The 19,005-nt window shown below is 36.3% G+C and overlaps 1 protein-coding gene across 4 annotated transcripts in view; it reads right to left on the bottom strand.

Moving 5' to 3' along the window:
• Positions 1-2,949: 2,949 nt before the first annotated feature.
• LOC148844166 (ABC1 family protein) overlaps positions 2,950-19,005 on the bottom strand; it is a 46,923-nt gene continuing 30,867 nt past the window's right edge. For 2 of the 4 annotated variants that reach the window (XM_088959059.1, XM_088959058.1), the window contains exons 8-19: positions 17,969-18,137; positions 16,785-16,906; positions 14,196-14,324; positions 14,026-14,124; positions 13,840-13,897; positions 13,686-13,761; positions 13,453-13,582; positions 7,140-7,297; positions 5,303-5,375; positions 5,003-5,197; positions 4,259-4,352; positions 2,950-4,042 (exon numbers count right to left, since the gene is read on the bottom strand). In XM_088959059.1, the coding sequence (XP_088815185.1) occupies positions 3,129-4,042; positions 4,259-4,352; positions 5,003-5,197; positions 5,303-5,375; positions 7,140-7,297; positions 13,453-13,582; positions 13,686-13,761; positions 13,840-13,897; positions 14,026-14,124; positions 14,196-14,324; positions 16,785-16,906; positions 17,969-18,137 (2,217 nt within the window). In that variant the 3' untranslated portion in view covers positions 2,950-3,128. Of the gene's footprint in view, positions 4,043-4,258; positions 4,353-5,002; positions 5,198-5,302; positions 5,376-7,139; positions 7,298-13,452; positions 13,586-13,685; positions 13,762-13,839; positions 13,898-14,025; positions 14,125-14,195; positions 14,325-16,784; positions 16,907-17,968; positions 18,138-19,005 lie in introns of all 4 variants that reach the window. The other 2 variants (XM_088959057.1, XM_088959056.1) reach the window with 1 other exon arrangement.

Consider the following 19,005-nt stretch of genomic DNA (forward strand, 5'->3'; position numbering starts at 1 on the left):
CACGTTTTGGTATTTGATAAAAATAAATTAACATGTAATTACTGATTTACCCATTCTCAGAATAACGTACCATTTCCAGAAATTCTCTCAACAGCAGAGGCTGTTGGCCCCCAGCAGATAAAGTTTTTCCTCAAAATGTTGGGTGACGACGAGAATGGGTAAATTACTAATTGCATGCTTTGGGAATCCAGATTTGATTGAACCATTCAATCAATCTTTTATTTGTTTAATTCCTAATACATCAGCCCCGTAAGTTGCTTCTGATTTTTGCCCCATCGGGCTTAGTAATGTCTCCTATAATCTCATCACCAAACTTCTTGTTAATAGATTGAAGTCGCTTCTCCAGAAGATAATCGGTCCATACCAAAATGCTTTTTCTCCTGGTCAACAAATAAATGACAATATTGTCATGGCAAAAGAAGTTGTTCATAAACAAAAGGGGAAGTCCTCTTACTTCCCAAATGAAATTAGTTCTCTCCAAGGCCTATGATAGGGTGGAATGGCCATTTCTGATGAAGATTCTACAGTTCTTGGGCTTGGCTGAAAAGTTCTGTACAATAAGTACATAAGTGTGCAAGTGGGATTGGGTTTACACTGTTTCGGGCTCGAACTTTGGATTGGGTTAATTAAAATTTTGACAAAATCCCAACTTTAACCCGGAAAAGTTGCACCCCTAATTGTACATCAGTGCTTATCAACTATTAACTTTTCCATTCTGTTAGATGGACATCCAAGTGAACCTTTTCAGCCATCTAGGGGCCTTCGTCAAGGTTGTCCCCTCTCTTCGTATCTGTACGAAGGTCTTATCATACCTCCATTCTCTACAGTTAGAGGCTGGAAGACTTTGAGGTGTACCTCTTGGAAGAACCGGTTTAAGGTTCAACCACTTATTTTTTGCTAAAGGCATGTTGTTATTTAGTAAGTGTACCTCTTTTGAAGTTGATTGTTTGAAGGAACAAGTAACGTCTTTTTGTAGATGATCTGGCCAGATTATAAATTTTGCCAAATCAGCCATTCATTTCAGTGGAAACGCCCATCGAAGAGTAAGAGATTTCTCAAGGCTTGGGGGTCCACCCTATGTGCAAAGATGAGCTTTATCTAGGGGTACCCCTCCTAAGAGGCAACTTTAAGCCAGCAGATTGGTTTCATATAGTAGAATATGTGAAGACGAAATTAATTGGATGGAAGGTTCCATTGCTTTCACAGGTCGGATGCACTGCACTTATCCAATCCACCCTGGAAGCTGTACATTCCTTCCAAATGCAGACTCATTTCCAAAAGTGACATGCTCCCAACTTGATAATCTATGTTGGAATTTCTGGTGGGGTGATATGGAAGGTAAAAAACAAGTTCACATTTCCAAATGGGATGTGATGCTGAAACCCAAATCTGAAGGTGGTCATGATCTCGCATCTACTTCTGAATTCTGATTGCAATAAGGTATTGTTAGAAAAAAAAACAGGTTGGCGGTTCTTGCAAGGTTCTGAATCATTAGGGGTTAAAATACTTGTTGCCAAAGGAGTTTTGGAGAATTTTGCTCAGTTCGAAATCATTATTGGCTAAAGGAACATTGTGGTTAATTGGAGATGGGTGGAACATTGACTTTTTCTCTGATTTGTGGGGTGGTGTGGGCTCTTCTCTCCAACAGTTCTATCTAGATACCCTTTTTTGTCACGAGCTGCTTATTTTATTGATGACATCTCACACACCTGGAATATGGATACACTGTGTTCTACCTCCAAACTTGGTTACTAAAATTCAGAGTGTTCCTCTTTTGTTTCCCAACTCAAAGGTGGCGGACAGACTAGTATGGTGTAAGACTCCTCATGGATGCTTTACATGTTCTTCAACACTAAAACTGTCATCTTCCTCATCTCCTAGCTCCTCCTCTTCACAATATATAAAGGCTGACATGCAATGGACTCAATCATGGAAAGTTGGAAACACAAAAGTTATGCCACCTGCCCTTAAGATGTTTTTATGGAGAAGCACTTTAAATATTCTCCCGTCTATTGACAACTTGCAGAAAGATAGTTATTCTATTGACAATGCATGCCCTTTATGTTTTACTGCTAATGGGACTCTTCTACGTATACTTTTTCTCTACCCTGTTTCTTGCAGTTTTTCTGAGGTTAGAGATTTTCTTTACTTCTGGTGGAGTGAAGATATGAAGAGTGAATCTGTTGATCGAGGTTTATTGCTTTCAGGTGCTATTATTATGCGGACTATTTGGCAAGCCAGGAATGCTAAACTCTTCGATGATGTTGCCTTTGATCCTCATATAGTTTTGTAAAGCCCAGGTGATCCTTACTCTGTGTTTGACAACTACTCACACAGAAGGTTCCCCACAATTGCAAATGCCTGGTCCCATCTCTTGGTTTAAACTAGACAGACATACGTTTAAACATAACATTGATTCTGCATTTAAATCTAGGAGAGTGGCAGCAGGTTTTAGTCTGAGTCTTTGAGATCATATATGATCGCTCATTTTGGCAAGAACAGTCCCGCTTTCTTGTGATAGTTCTCAAATGGCTGAAGCTCTAGCTTTGTTGGAAGGCCTGTCACTGGCGTCTCAGATGTTGTTATCAGATGTGATTTTTGAAGGTGATGCTGAAAATGTCTATAAACTCTTGTTGGTTGATCATATTGATCCACCGTAGCAGTTAACTCATGTCTTAGCAGCCTGCAGGAGTTCACTTCTAAACCTTTCTAATTGCTTGGTGAATTGTGTTTGTCTCTCAGCCAATAAGGCTGCCCACGCTGTAGCACAGAAAGGTCTATCTCTGGGTCGGCCTTATACTTGGTATTTTTCTCCAGATATTTTACATCTTATTCTTGTAAGCGATATTTCATCAAGCTAAAGTAATGAAACAGACTAAGAGCTTCTTCTCAAAAATAAAATGACTAAAAGCACTTAAGCACCCCTGGTTTTAATTCAAGAATTACATCTTGAGAAAAGACAGATTTTCCTTGCTTCATCTCTAAACAAATAATAACAGTGAACAATTGTTGGTGAGACAGGCAACAGGGGTTGCTGAGTTTGGCCATTATGAAATATTATCTGTTTACATATAACATTAAAATACCAAAAATTCAAAAAAAAAAAAAAAGAAATATACATTTCTGTATTAACTAATCAGTGGTTTTCCCAAGTTTAACTGCATATCAGGTCCCCTCTCTCCGAACCTGGAGAACTCCTCAGGAAACGGGATGTTTAGCTCTGAGCAAACTAACTCTATTATTTTCCCAGTTACAGTCCCCAATGACATTTTGTTCAAGGTAACCGCAATAGCAAACTTATTTTCTACGTCACAGAAGCCAGTTGACCCCCCGATGCCTGAGTGCCCAAAACTAGTTAGAGACCCATCCTTCAAAGTAAACCTCCTAAACCCTAGCCCGAATTTCCCATCTGGTAAGGCAAAGTTCCCATAATCACCGACACCCATGAATGCATCGTGTATCCTTGGGTTATTAAAAATCCTAGTTACATTGGTTTTATGATTGTGCCTGATATCACTGTCAGTGTAGTAAGGTGTATTATTACTAGAACTGCTTGTATTATTGTCATCGTTAGCAAGCCTAGTGTACTTGTCATTGCTAGTCTTTTTTCCACCACTACCATTCCTGGGATCTCTGCTGCGGTTGTAGTTATGATCAGCTAACCTAGCTCTGTGATTCGGAACTGCTACCTCGCTTTTTCTGCCTTTCTTCTTTGGGGTCTCCAATGACGGAAACTTTGGGATATGAAGGTGGCTGCCGAGTGGTGGCTTCGAAGAAGGTGTATGTGGTGGTGGGATCATACCGCCAGCAGCAAGTGTTGCATAGTAGCGTGCTAGTGCTCGGGCTGAGCAGTGCCCATTGGCAGCAGGTATCATGGCACGGCGCATGAACAATGAATTGAATAGAGCAGGGAGGCCAGTCGCAATCTGAGAGATGTTGTCTGGCTGGAAGGTGGATGGCAGGTCAGGTCGGTTGTTAATTGTGGAAATCCTGTTGAGGTCCTCCAAGTCTAATGTAAGTGTTGCCAGTCGAGATTCCACACCTGTAAATGATGAGAATATATCAAACCTAATTTCGAGAACAAAAACAAAACTGAAAGTAAAGTAAAACAACAAAAACCCCAGTGGCCCCAAATAAATAAAAGGGGACAAGGAAAAGAAGAATGAAGCCTTGAGCATGAATTCTCTTGATTTCAACATTTTCTATTGAAAACTACTTGAACTTAAAATGCTACATAAAGGCAGAATTTTGATTATGCCTGGAGGAATGCCAATATATAATTCGCCTTCAATGTTGAGAGGGTGAATGATCGCTTCTTCCAGAACCTCCTGAAATTTCCTTCCAGATACATGCTGTTTGATCAAAATGTACCGTTAGAACATAGAAAAAAAACTCAAAACAGTGGCAAACCACAGCAATCAAAACGAAAATGACATACCCATCCATTTAACAGTTTAACAATGATCGGGCTTTGTTTAATCCCCCCTCTTTCATTGGATAGTGAAAATATAACTATTGAAATAAAATATAACAAAATCATGTCACCCCTTCATTGGATAATTAAAATCAACCATACATTTACCAGAGAGGTTTTCTGGTGATAGTCTGACACAGATGGATATCACTCTTTTGTGTGTAGCTGAATGAATTTGTTTTCTCTTAATATATTTAAGTTAAAAACGAATGCATAAAGAGATTCAAAGTCGGGCTGAAAATTTCAGGTCAAGCTCAAATTGAGGTGTTGGAAATTCATCCAATTCAACTCCATCCAGGTTAGGATCATGTTTTTGTCTTCGTTAGGCTTGGGTTGAGTCAAGTTTTCCTTCACTCCCCAGCCTATTGACAAAGGCTTGGTTCAAATCTAAGTAGCTATGTAGCTATCCCATGAACAATGATGATAAGGAGCATCTTTCTTAATCCAGTTTAGGAATGTTGTACAAATTGACTAGAGTCATGTAAATTGGAAAATAATTCCTTAAGTTAATTAGATAGGAAATATTACCTCAATAATTCCACCACACAACCAACCATAGGACAGATAGTGATAAAGCTGCTCATAGCCAGGTTCGGTTTCAGGAACTGACACGGCGATTTGGTTCAAACATTCATGCCAGTCAGTCATTAATAAAGGATTTTCCCTTGTGATGTCAGCCATTGCATTATGCAAACCGGATGTATGGTTTAGCACATGGTAGACCTAGAAAAAATCCAAAAGAGAGAAAGAAAAATAAAAATAAGAAAGTAGCTGTCATGATGATTGATTGATGATGCAATTTATAAAGATTTTCTTTCTAAATAATACCTTTATGAATTCTTTTTTATTTGTTCTGAATTCTGGCCAAATGTTTGCAACATTTTCCTCAAGCTTCAACTTCCTGTGAGATAAAATACAGAGAATAGTCATTTCCTAGTTCCTAATTTGTTTTTTTTAAATATGAGATTTCAAGATAACAAGGGATAAGAGCAAGAAGACATAAAGGCTTTGAACATTAAGCAAAATAATTGCATCTGGATAGGTCAGTAGGTTCTTTTCATTCTCAGTTCTGTCAGGGAAAATATTGCACAAGACAAAAAGATATGAAATCAAGACTACCATATTATAGAAGAGCACTGATGGACTGGGAGTCCCTTGAACCAACAGTCCTATGATTCCAGCTTGTCGAAGGGGAGATAATGAAGTCGAAAAAGGTGTTTGTAAAGAGCATTGGGTTGAAACCTGGCAATGGAATAAAATTTACAATTGAAAGATGTGTAGTGCTCTGACCACCCTCTATGTGAGGTCTATCCAACATTTTTTCATAATTTTACTAATGGAGAAGCATTGATGAAGGATTTTTATGAGCTCATTGGGTCTCAGGTTGTATGAAATCCTAATTTCATATGGAACTCGAATGACTACGAGATTCTGAAGCATCTGCTAGAAAGGTTAAGTGGCTGCCACATTTTTTTCATCAATAAGTGACTGCGACATTCAAATTGATCATACTGACATTAAGAGTTCGTTAAGGAAAATCTGTGGTAATCTCTACAAAATCTTGCTACAGGGTTCTTATGGGTGTTCTTGATCAGCCAACCCCTTGGTGGAGTGTGCAAATCTCCTCTAAGGTCACCTTTTTTTTTTTTTTTCACATGGAAGACAGCGGTATCCTGTCAGCCTGGACAGTTAGTCGGTTCTCAGCCAAAGTGAAGATTTTGTGGAACACCTTACCTTTTACCCTTTGTTGGACAGTTTGAAAGGAAAGGAATATCAGGGTGTTTGAAGCCCAGGCATCCTCTTATGATGTGTTGATAAAAAAAGTTGGATGGATTTTGAGATGATGGGTGGGGGTACTTGCTATTTTTTGGTGTCACCTTTGAGAATTTTAGAGATCAGTGAAACGACATTATTTTTTCATGCTTAGTGGGGTTCTTGTATTTTCGGGTTAGTTCTGATGTACATGTTTTGTGGGGACACACAATCTTACACTGCAAATCTGTATATGATATGAGGGCTCCTCACCCTATGTAAGTAATGCAATACTCTCATACTTATTGAAAAAAGAAAAAAAATGTAAAACCTAAAATATATTATGTAATTAACAGTAAATTGAATGTTTACTCATGAAAACATAAAAATGATTGAAATGCAGCTAGGTTAGGTGATGCACATACAATGAGCCTCACTTGTAAACCCACTAGACGCACATTTTAAAATACCATAACCAAAAGTTTAAGATTATGTCTTCCAAGTTCCAAGAAAACCACAATAGCATGCCCACTATTATGTACAATGGATTCTAACTCGTCACATGTGTCATATTCAGAAAATCCGAACCAACATTTTGTCAGTCCCATCTAAGAGATTAGCCAAGCTAAAAGTCAACTTAAAACATTGATACAACACAGTCTTTTACTTTTAAACTTTTGATGGAGGAAAGGATTTCTCTTACACCTCAAAGCAACTAATACTTAGGTTGTAAGACTTCTGATCATGATGGTCTTTGATGCTGGGAATCTCTAAGTTGAGATTTATCCAAATGTGGGCATCAGTCCTAAATATATGCAACTCGTGATAAGTTCTTGGGTACCAGAACACGTCTTGCATAAAAATGCATCAAAGATTCAAAACATAAATTATGCAATAGAAAATTGTAACATACCCACTGTCAACCACCCAGTGCAACATTCCTGCAGTGATCCCCTTTGTTGCTGAAAAAACTGGAAATAGGCTATCAGGCTGGACAGGGCGGGGATCATATTTCCCAAGCACACCGGCAGCAGTGTCAATTATAACCTCTCCATCTTTATAGGCACATACCTAAAGAAGACATGATTATTCATAACTTTTTTTTTTTGAAGTCAACAAAACAAGGCTAAATTTTTCTTTCTTATTCATTCTTGCCTATTCATTCACTAAAAGATAAGCCAGATAAAATCTTTCCTTTTTTATTTTAAACAAATAAACAATTCATTTTTATTCTAACAAACATTGAAAGAAAAGAAAGTATATACCAGCCATATCCAGATCAATGTTTAGACATACTATACGCACTGTGATGTCTAAGGCTCCAAGCTACTATTGTTGAGTGAGACAACTTTACAAGTTAGAGGCATGCAAGATGTTACTTATATGGGTGCTATGATGAACCAGCTGGTCACCTGTTAAGTAATTGCAGTTTCTCCTACAGTATATGAACTCTTTTCCTTCAGTTCTTCACTAGACAGAGCTCACTACCTGGGGATCTCCAGACTCTATTCTCTTCTTAGACAACCCAAGGTTTAAGTCAAAGGGGTAAATACTTATGGAAGCTAGTCCCACTAGTTCTATGCTGGAGTCTATGGAAAGAATGAAGTTGCAGGATTTTTGATAATAAAGAATCCCTGAAGTCTTTAATTTCTCTAAAGGGGATGGTAGGCTGTGGGCTCCCAATCCTGTTGGGTCTTTCTCTTGTTCCTCTTTTTTTTAATCTTTAATGTCTTCCAACCCTTTTTATCTCTTTTCCTGTGAAGGAAGTTTTGTGTGTCCCTGTCGCTCCTAAAATTGCTTCCTTCTCTTGTGAAGCTTTCCTTGGAAGCAATACTACTTTTGATTTATTACAAAGGAAAAGGCCTAACTGGTATGTCATGTGCAAATTAAATGGTGAGACTGCTTACCACTTACTAATCTCCTGTCCTTTTGTTTGCTGTATTTGGGAATGGTTCTTTGCTTGTTTTGGGTGCAAATGGAACACCCCCATTAGCTTGGACAGGTCGTTTAAGCATCAACTCTTAGATGTCAGAAGAGGAAAGGTAAAATTACGTGGAGGTGTACAAGGGCAATGGAGTTATGGTCGTTGTGGAAGGAAAAGAATATAAGCATCTTTGATGGAAAAGAACAAATCAAGGAGGTTACTATTGAAAGTATCACAGTGAGGGCAGCGCATTGGGCAAAGACAATGGGTTTATTCTTAGATTTCACAATGGACGACTTCAGGAATAGGGGTGCAATTGTAGGCTCTTCATTTAGGAAACCAAAGGATAAGAAGGATTGGACACCTCCACCTATGGGATGGATGAAAATGAACCTTAATGGGAGTAGTATGAAGAATCTGGATTTGTCTAGAATTGGAGGAGTAATAAGAGATGAGAATGGAAATCTAATTGCAATGTATTTAGGACCAATAGGGGAAAGACACTCTATTAGAGCAGAGCTTATGGATGCAGTGCTTGGAGTACAAAAGGCAAAAGAAATGGGAGCTGATAAATTGGTTGCTGAAGGAGGTTCCAAAATAATTATCAGCTCGTTATTGGAAAGCAAAAAAGCTAAATGGAGTTATAGGAATAAAGTCAGAAAATTTAAATGGTTATCAAGAGGTATGCACCAGAAATAAAATGGGTACACAGATCAACCAACAGCTTGGTCAATGGGTTAGCAAAGCAAGGGGTTAATAGACAACAGTTGTTTTGGGCTCAAATGTAACAGTTTGTATTAGGGTGAGATACCGGGGGCTATACTCACATTTTCCTTACGTATTTTAAAATCACAACCTTTTGTTGTACTGATTTTCTCTAATCTAATGAAATCCTGTTTTCTGTTGCTGATAAAAAATGGAGAGAACTATCATTATATGGGCAAAATCCCACAAGGAGTTAAGGAATCTCAACCATCGACTCCTTTGCACCCACTTTTGTCTCCTCCGTTTCAGCATTTCAGCAGGTTGATTAGCTATTTTTTATTCCTATTGTTGATATTTTCATTTACAGAACCTGCACACAGCTTCAGGAAATTCTCCCTCTGTGTTAATATAATTATACTTGTCAAAAATAAATCTTTTCCAAAAATTCTGATTTCCTCGTATCTATTTTTTTTTTGTTTCTTGTATATCCTTCAATTGTGTTGTGGAACATGAACTTTCCTAGGAACTGTAGGGACCAGGAAACCTTTAAAGCTATTAATAATTCAAATATTTTAAGACAATTATGCATTTGAAGATTCTATTGCCTGGAGTCTAGAATTTTGTCCTATTAGGTTCTCAAAGCTCTTATTTGGTTGGGACTTATGACATTCAATGAACTTCAAACAAGAACATGAATGCTTTTCCTCCTAATGGTTGTTTAAAGTGTTTGAAGAATGGTAAGTTCAGTAATCGCAATTTATTGCTTAAGATGGCAAATAGGTTTTGGAAAAGAAAGGAGTCCTAACAACACCCATATGTAGTGCCAAGTGAGCAAGGGCATGCTAGGGCGTTCCCTAGAGGCAACACACTACACATTAACCAAATGTAGTGCTGAGTGAGAAAGGGTAATGATATGATGGTCCCTAGAAGCAACTTGCCACAAAAAATGTCTGGATGTGGTGTTAGGCAAGGGTTCCCACATCCTTTTAGACAAGGGTGGGTGAAGAAGTTAGTCTGGAAAACAAACTTTGTTTATCCACTTGGAATGTAGGAAAATTAACAAAAAAATATTATTGAATTAGTGGACACAATGAAGAGAAAAATGATTAATATTGCATGCTTATAGGAAATTAAATGGAAGAGATATAAACTAAAAAATTAATAGCTACAAACTATAGTACATTGGAGAAGTAAATAATAGAAATGGAGTAGCAATACTAGTAGTTAAGGATTGAAAAAAAAAAAGAAATTGTAAATGTTAAAAGAGTGGATGATAGAACAACTTTAATTAGACTTATTTTAGGGGATAAAATCATTAACATAATTAGTGATTATGCATCTCAAGTGGGTTTAGAAGAAAATATTAAAATACAATTTTGGGAAAACTTAGAAGGAATAATTCAAGAAATTCCAAGTAAAGCCAAGTTTTTATAGGATGGTCTCTAAATGGGCATGTGGAAAAAGATCTGCATGTTATGATATGGTGCATGGAGGGTTTGGGTTTTTTGGAGAAAGGAATGAAAGAGGAGACAATTTTAGAATTTGCAATTGCTTATGATATGGAAATAGTAAACACATTTTAAAAAAAGGATGGACAAGTTACCGGACTTAACAGGCTGGTAAGACAAACAATTTCCTCCTCCCTTAAACCTCTACAGAACCCAAAATCCCAATTTGGTGCCAATGGATTTCCCATAGCGGAGAAGAATTTTGAAACAAGGTCCTTTTTATATTGAGAGACAGAGAATAAAGAAGGGAAGAGGTCCTTCAAAGGAACCTCTCTGACCCAAGTATCCCTCAAAAGAGGATGGAGTTACCAACACAGACACTGTACTTGACTAAACTATGGAATTGAGGAAGAATAGCATGAATCGTTTTCTACAGAGTTGCTAGAGTTGCCAGCCAAGTTACACCTGTGTCACACCCATTTTTTTATTGACCATGTATACTTCCTATTCCCTTGTGCCATAATCACTCTCTCCCCAAGGGCCACCTCCACAGCCACTTCCCCAGTAATATTATCATCATTTATTGTAATACTTTTCACTACTTAATAAAATTATCATTATTATCAAAAAACTAGTACAATTTAAAGATAGACCGGTAGTAGAAGGAAAATTTGGATTTAGGTGAAGACATTAATGATATGTGGCTTGAAATGGTCAACTATATGAAAAAAGTAGCAAATAGGCATTTTAAGAGAATTTAAATACAAATAAAAACGTGATAATGAAACTTGGTAGTGGAATGAAAATTTTCAAAATATAATCAAAGTAAAATGAAAACACTAAAAAGATTAGTAGAAGACTAAGATCATAGAAATCTTAGAACAATATAAACCCATAAGGAAGTTAAAAGGAAAGCGAATGGAGTTAAATTTAAGGCATATGATGAACTACATCATAAATTAGGCACTTACGAAGGGGAGAAATTATAATTTGGCAAAAATGGGATAAAGAAAAGGCAAAGATTTAAACCAAGTTAGATGCATTAAAGAGGAATGAATGAAAGGTGGAAAAACTATTTTGGAAAATTATTAATTGAAGAACATGTAGAGGGTGTTGGTGGAGGAGCAATTAATAACTCTATAGAACTAAAAATAAATATACATTTATAAAATGAGAATTACCAAAGTGAAGGAGGCACTAAACAAGATGAGGAAGGGAAAGGTAGTATCCCAATAGAAATGTGGAAAGGTATGAGACAGGTAGGCTATTTATAGTTGACCAAACTATATTTAATACGATAATGAAAACAAAGAAAATTCCAGATGAATAGAGAAAGAGCACTATGGTACCTATATTTAAAAACAAGGAGAATATACAAAGTTGTAATAATTATCATGGACATAGTTGTCAAGGCAATACCTAGGTGACAAGGTGCCCTTGGAGGCTCACCTCGCCTAATCGCTAAGTAGCTTTGTACATTGTGTTACAAAATACTTTTATATTCTTAATTTATTTTTATTATTTTCTTATTTTTTAGGGTTTAATCAACACAAACATTACTAAATGTTGTATTTTCTTCTTCTTCCTCTTCTTTTCCTATAACAAAATAGGGGTTCAGCCCCAATTTTTTTGAATTGGGAACTACCTAGGAAATATGGTTATTGAATCTAGGGAACTACCTAGGATTTTTACTTAAAAAAATTCATTGCCTAGGCGGGCGCCTAAGTCATGCATAGGCAGGCACCTAGGTGACTAGGGGACAAGGTGTTCCCTTGTCACCTAGCCTCATCTTGGTGCCTTGAAAGCAATGATCGTGGAATTAAACTCATGAACCACACTATAAAACTTCAGAAGAGAATAATTGAGCAAAGGTTAAAAAATGAAAGAAATATTCCAAAATAACCAATTTGGTTTTATGCTAGGGTATCAACCATAGAAGCATCTTGCTATTAAGACAATTGAGAGAAAAGCTTAGAGAGAAGAAGAGAAATCTCCATATAGTTTCATTGGTCAAAATAAAGCATATGGTAAAGTCTTTAGAGAGGTAATATAATGTGTTTCGGAAAAGAAAGGAATCCAAAATAGGTATGTGGACCTAATTGAAGATATTTACAAGGGTACAAAAATCAATGTTAAAACACTTGTGGAAGAGACAACAAATTTTACAGTATGGGTGTACATCAAGGTTTGACACTTGGTCCTTATTTATATGGACTAGTCATTGATGAACTAACTAGACATATTCAAAAGGAGGTCCCATGGTGCTTGATGTTTGTTGATGATATAATATCAATTGATGAAGCTAGCAAATGATTTAATGTAGAATTAGGTTTATGGAAAACTACATTAGAAACAAGAGGTTTTGAAAAAAAGTCAAGACAAATAAAATATATGTAATGTAAATTTAATAATAATAATAATAGGAGTTTAAACCTTGGTACACTTGGGATTGGAGACCAACAGATAACTCAATGTAACCTCTTCCATTATAATTCATAACAAAGGAGAGATTGAGGAGGATATTGCACATATAATTAGAGTAGGATGGGCTAGAAGTGAAGGGGACATCTAGAGTCTTATGTTATAGGTGAATTCCACTTTGGCTAGAAGGAAAATTCTATAAAATTGTTGCAAGAGTGCATAAAAGGTCAACTATGTAGATTAATGAGAACAACTCTGAACGGAACATGTACAAAAGGCATAAAAAGGAGTTCCATAGATGAAGAAAGTGGATACTAAGTTACCAACTGTGACGTAGAAAAGAATTAGAAAGTGAATAGCAGAAAAAAGGGGGACGACACTCTACCATCAAATAAAACTGTTAGTTATTCAATCAGACCTGATTTACTTCCTGAAATAAAACGAAAAGAGAGAAGAGGGAAGAAAGAAGAAGAAGACAAAGAGATGGTTTGACTGGTCCCAAAAAGAGAAAAAATCAGTCTCCCTGCCGACCAGAATAATATATATATATATATATATATATATAGATTTCTAACTTTAAGTACAAAGACCTTTGTGCCCCTCTTTATGTATGGGACACCATTCAAACTCAGACACAATAGACAAAACAACTTAAGGTAAAACATTATGGAATGACTCAGATACCCCTGGACTGTTGACTCTAACAACAACTGGTCATTTATATGTACCTGAATTCCAAGTATTTTATCATCATTGCCTAGCTTAAGTAGAAGCTGTCTGAGTTTAGACTCCACATCAGAGAGCACAGGTGTGTCATATATCCACTGTGAATTTATTGCTGGTCCCTTCTTGATATTTCTGCTAACATGAATATAATTTGAAATAAGAAAGACAAAAAAAAGCGACACAACTAAAATTTAGTAATGGGAAACAACAAATTGAGATTGGAAAACAGCCTCACCCTTGTAAAACAGACTCAGCGAATGGCCTCATTATATCAAAATAAACTATGCGAACATTCATTGAGGATGAAAGACCTTACAGAAAGAAAATTTTCAATAAAATTATGCAAAATCTTGTTTTACAATACCACAACTGAATTGTTTAATACAAACCTCGAAGAAGATTTAGAACCCTAGCAAATATCACAGCATCACCTGGAAAAGCATCAACCTGGGGGGAAGAGCTTAATGTTTCTTAGCACTGGATAAAATATACAATAAATTCTAGAACTACAAAATGATAAATAACACCTAAAAGAAGATAAATTCATAAGCGGTTGAATCATATTTTGGACTTACAGGATTAAAACGCTTGGCTTCTTTTTTGTCAAGTTTCATCTTTTCTTGGATGACCTTCATATTCTTTGTTCTTTGCTCAGCTAATGATTTCATGTTTTCCTTAACAAAAGGAAGGAATCAGAACAAGATATAGCATGTTGAAGTTGACTGGGCATTCCATTCATACTTACAATGGCTTCACTAGCTGGTGTTGAAGTACGGAAAAACACACTTGTCACCTCCATAGCTTGCTCTGGTATGTCTAAGCGCAATCTAAGCCCCATCTCTGCAAAGGCAGACAATAGTGCAACAAGGTCCCCCTACAAAATCACCACCACAAAAGTTCTACCATCACAAAGGATGCTTTAGATGATTCTTAACTAAAAAAGTGATAAAGTGTTTAGCATGTTTACAGATGTACACCTCTACTACAATTTGAAATAACTTACAGGGTAAACCGATTCAGTTGGCTTGAACTGATATATATACAACAATGTTTAGAGAATCAGACTAAGCATTTAACCATAAAAGGGAGAGGTTCAACCGTTGCCGGACTGGTGGTTGAATTGTGATGACATAATAAACAATAATATTTATTAATTACTAAATAAATATAAAAATTAAAATAAAACATATAAAATAAGAAAAATTCAAAAAATAATTGAACATGAAGGAAAGTTAACCCAAAAATTACACCCCGCAATACAACAGGAAAAAAAAAACATTTACTTTAACAAGTTGGTCTTAAAAACTAAAATAACACTTCAAGGTTTAAAGCAACAAATGTCCTACATTAAAAATAAGAACATCAATAAGCTAACAAAGCTCAAGATAAGTGAGCTAATAATCACCACCATCGTCACTAGTATAATCAACACCAAATTCATCACCAATTGGTCCAATTCCAATAAAATCATTTGTATTCCAAATGATTCCAAAACAAATCCTTTAGGAACCTCCATCACATCATCATCCTCATTATCATCTACAAACATTTTGACAAAAACTGAAATCAAAATTTATTCTATATTAAATTAATTGCCCAATAAATGGCACTGTTTTAGAGATTCCTCTTCACTGAAAATGGCATCATTTTGTGGGATGATAAGTTAAAGAAAATGAATATTCCTATCATTTTGGAAAAGTGCAAAAGCTACGTTTTTAATATTCCTATCATTCTACAGGAGAGCTATGTATCATCCAAACTAATGACACAATTCTGCTTTAAGTGTTTGCTAGCATACAACTTGTCTAAGTATGCTAGAAGTCAATTTTTTCTTCTCTTTTCTAGCAAGCTCTGTATTAAGAGGGTTGGAAGAAAGTTTCTCCTTCCTACACTCACTCCATTCCTTCAGCCAATGCTTATCCTCTTCAGTTTGAGTTACCGCATATATATGAATACCTCAGGTTCTTACATTCCATTCCACTCCAACAATGTCAAGGAAATCCTAGTGTTCAGCACAGAATATACAATGATTGGGGAGTCATTGGAGATGCCTGGGGCAGGAAAGGGCACCTCAAAGCTGAAAAGTCTATAACCATAAGTGGTTCATTAGGGCTCAGTCCAATTTGCTTTCAATCCTGCTGAGGCCCTCGTTTTGGCTAAACAAAGTCTTTCCATTTTAGTCCAAACAAGATCACACTACAGACACAATAATAGAAAAGGATGATCATGTTTTGGTGGACAGTATCATCCCCTCTTCAATCATCACAAAATAGAGCTGAGTTGAAGTTTCCTAACACTGTCCAAGGTGAATCAACCTAGACAACAATGGCTTCCAAGTTTCTCCAAGGAAATGACCAAGCAATGGGAAGGTTACTATCATAAACAAAGATAAAAAATGAGTTTATAAAATGATTTTCTATAGGATACCCGACAGTGTGTCACCTGATCAGTCTTCTGAATGGAGTCTTGCCAACCACCAAATTATCCCACAACACCAAATGCACCTCTTGGTGGCACACTCATAATTTGAAAGCAACTGCTCATTTCTATTGATCAAGTTTGCAGTTATGGAGGCATTGACTTCATGAACTTTATTTTCCACCACCCCAACGATTCTGAGATCATGTGCAGTAATGAGCTTGCAGAGCTCACACTGTTTCTCTAGGTTATCCCTAGATATTCTAGTGACCAATATTAACCATTCTCCTTCTGAGGGACACTCCCACGCACATACATATCATATGGCTCAGTTGAAGATTGGTCTTTTGTTATGTCCATTACTTTATTTATTAAGATATTAAAATATGGTTTAGCCACAGTACACCTAAAACTTTTATACCTTCTGTATGGAAATACCGAGGCAAGACACAAGGCATTCCCAAACAAAAGCCTTATTGCCTAAGCAGATATTGACATCAATCTTTACAGCATACTACCTCAGGCATCCAAAATAGTTCAACAATTATACAGAAAATCTCTCTTCCTCAATGTAGAAATAAATAGTAATGCCGTTCTGAATTTATAAGGTAGAGGCCAAAAATAGTAATATTTTTCTGAATTTATAGTAGAGGGCAAAGCAAAAAATAGTAATAACTTTCTGAGTCTATATGTAAAGGGCAAAAGCCAAAACGGTAATTCTTTTCTAAATTTATAAGTAGATGATAAATACAAAAATGGTAAGGAATACATTTCTGAATTTATAAGTAGATGGTAAAAGAAAAATAACAAAGATTCACCGTATGAAGAAAATGAAAAATAACAAGGACCAGATTAGATCAGTGTATGAATTCTCACAAAACAAGGCTGCTTTATTTTTGTATTTCTAGTTACCAACCTCAGCAGCTGCCAGAAACATTTTTGCTAAAGCAAGCTTCATAGAACTTGATATTGATTTTGTAAGCCCAAAGTCAAGCAAAATGGGGCGATGTGGGGGGTCCTTGCTCACAAGAAAGTTACCTAAAAAGAAAAGAGGCACAAAGCAAAAGAATGTATTAATCTACAACAAAAGGGTTATTGCAAGCACAAGAAGAACTATAGTTGCAAAACTAAGCTGGCCTGTGATTTATCAATGAGGTGTTCACAAAACATTTTATTTATCCACTAAAGTTTTTCTAGGGAGACTTATAAGAAAATTACTCTTTGGTAAATATATTTCACTTTCTCTGGATTATTAGTCCTCTGGAAATGTCAACAGTGCTCCTTTAATGTCCATGGAAATTCATGATGTCTTCTGGAGCATTTGGAAAATAAGGAATACAATAGTTTTCAGGTTTGAGTTTAGACCTTTTCAGGTGCTGATTGAGTTGGTCATCATAAGAGTGATTCACTGGATAGTGGGTTTGAGAGCTTGATAGTACAACAGACTCATCATTAGTTTGATGTATGATTGCAAGATATCATCTTCTTCCCATGTTGATAAGAAACCTACCAAGTAACTGTCAAACTAAACTTGGATGGCTGCTCTATGGGTAACCAAGGACCATCAGATATAGGTACAAGAAGGTTATCGAGAACAAAAACAATACGGTTTATTTTATTTATTTATTTTTTGAAACTGTAAGGTAAATTAATTCATTAAAAACAAAAGGGATGGCAGGAATGGCAGTTTATTTTCTTATACAGGAATGGCAGGAAGCTGAGATTATGCTTTAGGTTAGGAGAGCTACTGGTTCCCCTAAAGTGTTTTACCTTTATCATTCTTTAAGGAATTTGATAGGATTATCATTGAGGGTATTTCATATGTCATAATTACTTGGATGAGGTGGGGACAGGTGGCATTAAGGCATGACTATTAGATTATAAAGATTAGGTTTCCAAAAAATTTCAATTCTTTTTCTTCACTTGGGATTAACCTATTACGCACACACACACACAGACACAAACCAACCCTGGCTCTGGGTTTAACAGCCATCATTGAAAGGCTAACCCTTCTTGGCTGTAAAACCAGGAGAGACAGGATGTTGCTTCCCTCATGATAGTGCCAAAATGTATTTGAAAAGAACCATAGAGAAAACATACCAGGATGTGGATCACCATTGAAAAATCCATCAACATAAATTTGGTGGGCATATGCACGTGTTATTTCTTCCACAAGCCTTTGTTTATGAACACCCAAGGCCTCTAGTGCCTCACGGTCATTCAGGCGAATTCCATCCATATACTCCAAAATTAGAACTTTTTCAGATGACTGTTATTGGACCAAAAGAAGGAAGAAAGAGATATAAAGATAAGTAAGAGCAAAGGAAACTCTAAGTAAGATGAAAAAAATCTAACTATTAGACATAATAGTTACTAAAACCAATCTAAAGGAGAAACTAAAAGGGGTTGGGCCACATAAAATTGTCATTAATAACTAGAGCCTTTTTCTGTAAAAAAACTGGGTAATACTCATATGTCCATACGTACATTCATCCAGTATTTACTTTAGAATGTTCTTGTATTTCTTGAAGTCCTAAAGGTTCAATTAATCACGGATGATATCACCTGCTTGGGTTAATTTTGATGTGGAGGCACTTCTATTTGAGTCTGGATCTTCTATGTGGAGGCACATTGGGGCACATTGGGGAGAGTTCCTGATGTGTGGCTGTAGTTTCCTGTGCATAGCATGCACACAGATTTTTGCATGCAGAAGATCTTTTTCTATTTGTGTCCCACATGTTGGAAACCTTTAACCGTATTGTGCCCTATGGCATGAGTCTACAATATTATAGTACCTAAACTACCCTAATGTAAACAAATTTTTTTTCTTCAATATAATAAAACTTCTTAGAATACCAATGGTAAGCACTGGATGTAATTTTAAAACCAAATTGGAATTAGTCAACAAAAACATGCAAAAAAATGACTATGATAGTCAATATCCTTATGAGAGCAGAAAGAACACCAACCAAAATTTTGTGCTCAAACCAAGACAAACCAAAATTTCTCTCTATCTCTCTCTCATATTGACAGGTGGCAGTCCATACCAATCTGATATGGGCCGATACATTACAATAAGTTGCAAGTTTTACTATGTCACAAGGATAGACCCACAAAGGGGCTATTGGATATACATG

This window comes from Nelumbo lutea, chromosome 8 (genome assembly GCF_056320005.1).
Source record: "Nelumbo lutea isolate HS-2025 chromosome 8, American lotus-T2T, whole genome shotgun sequence".
Classification (NCBI taxonomy): domain Eukaryota; kingdom Viridiplantae; phylum Streptophyta; class Magnoliopsida; order Proteales; family Nelumbonaceae; genus Nelumbo; species Nelumbo lutea.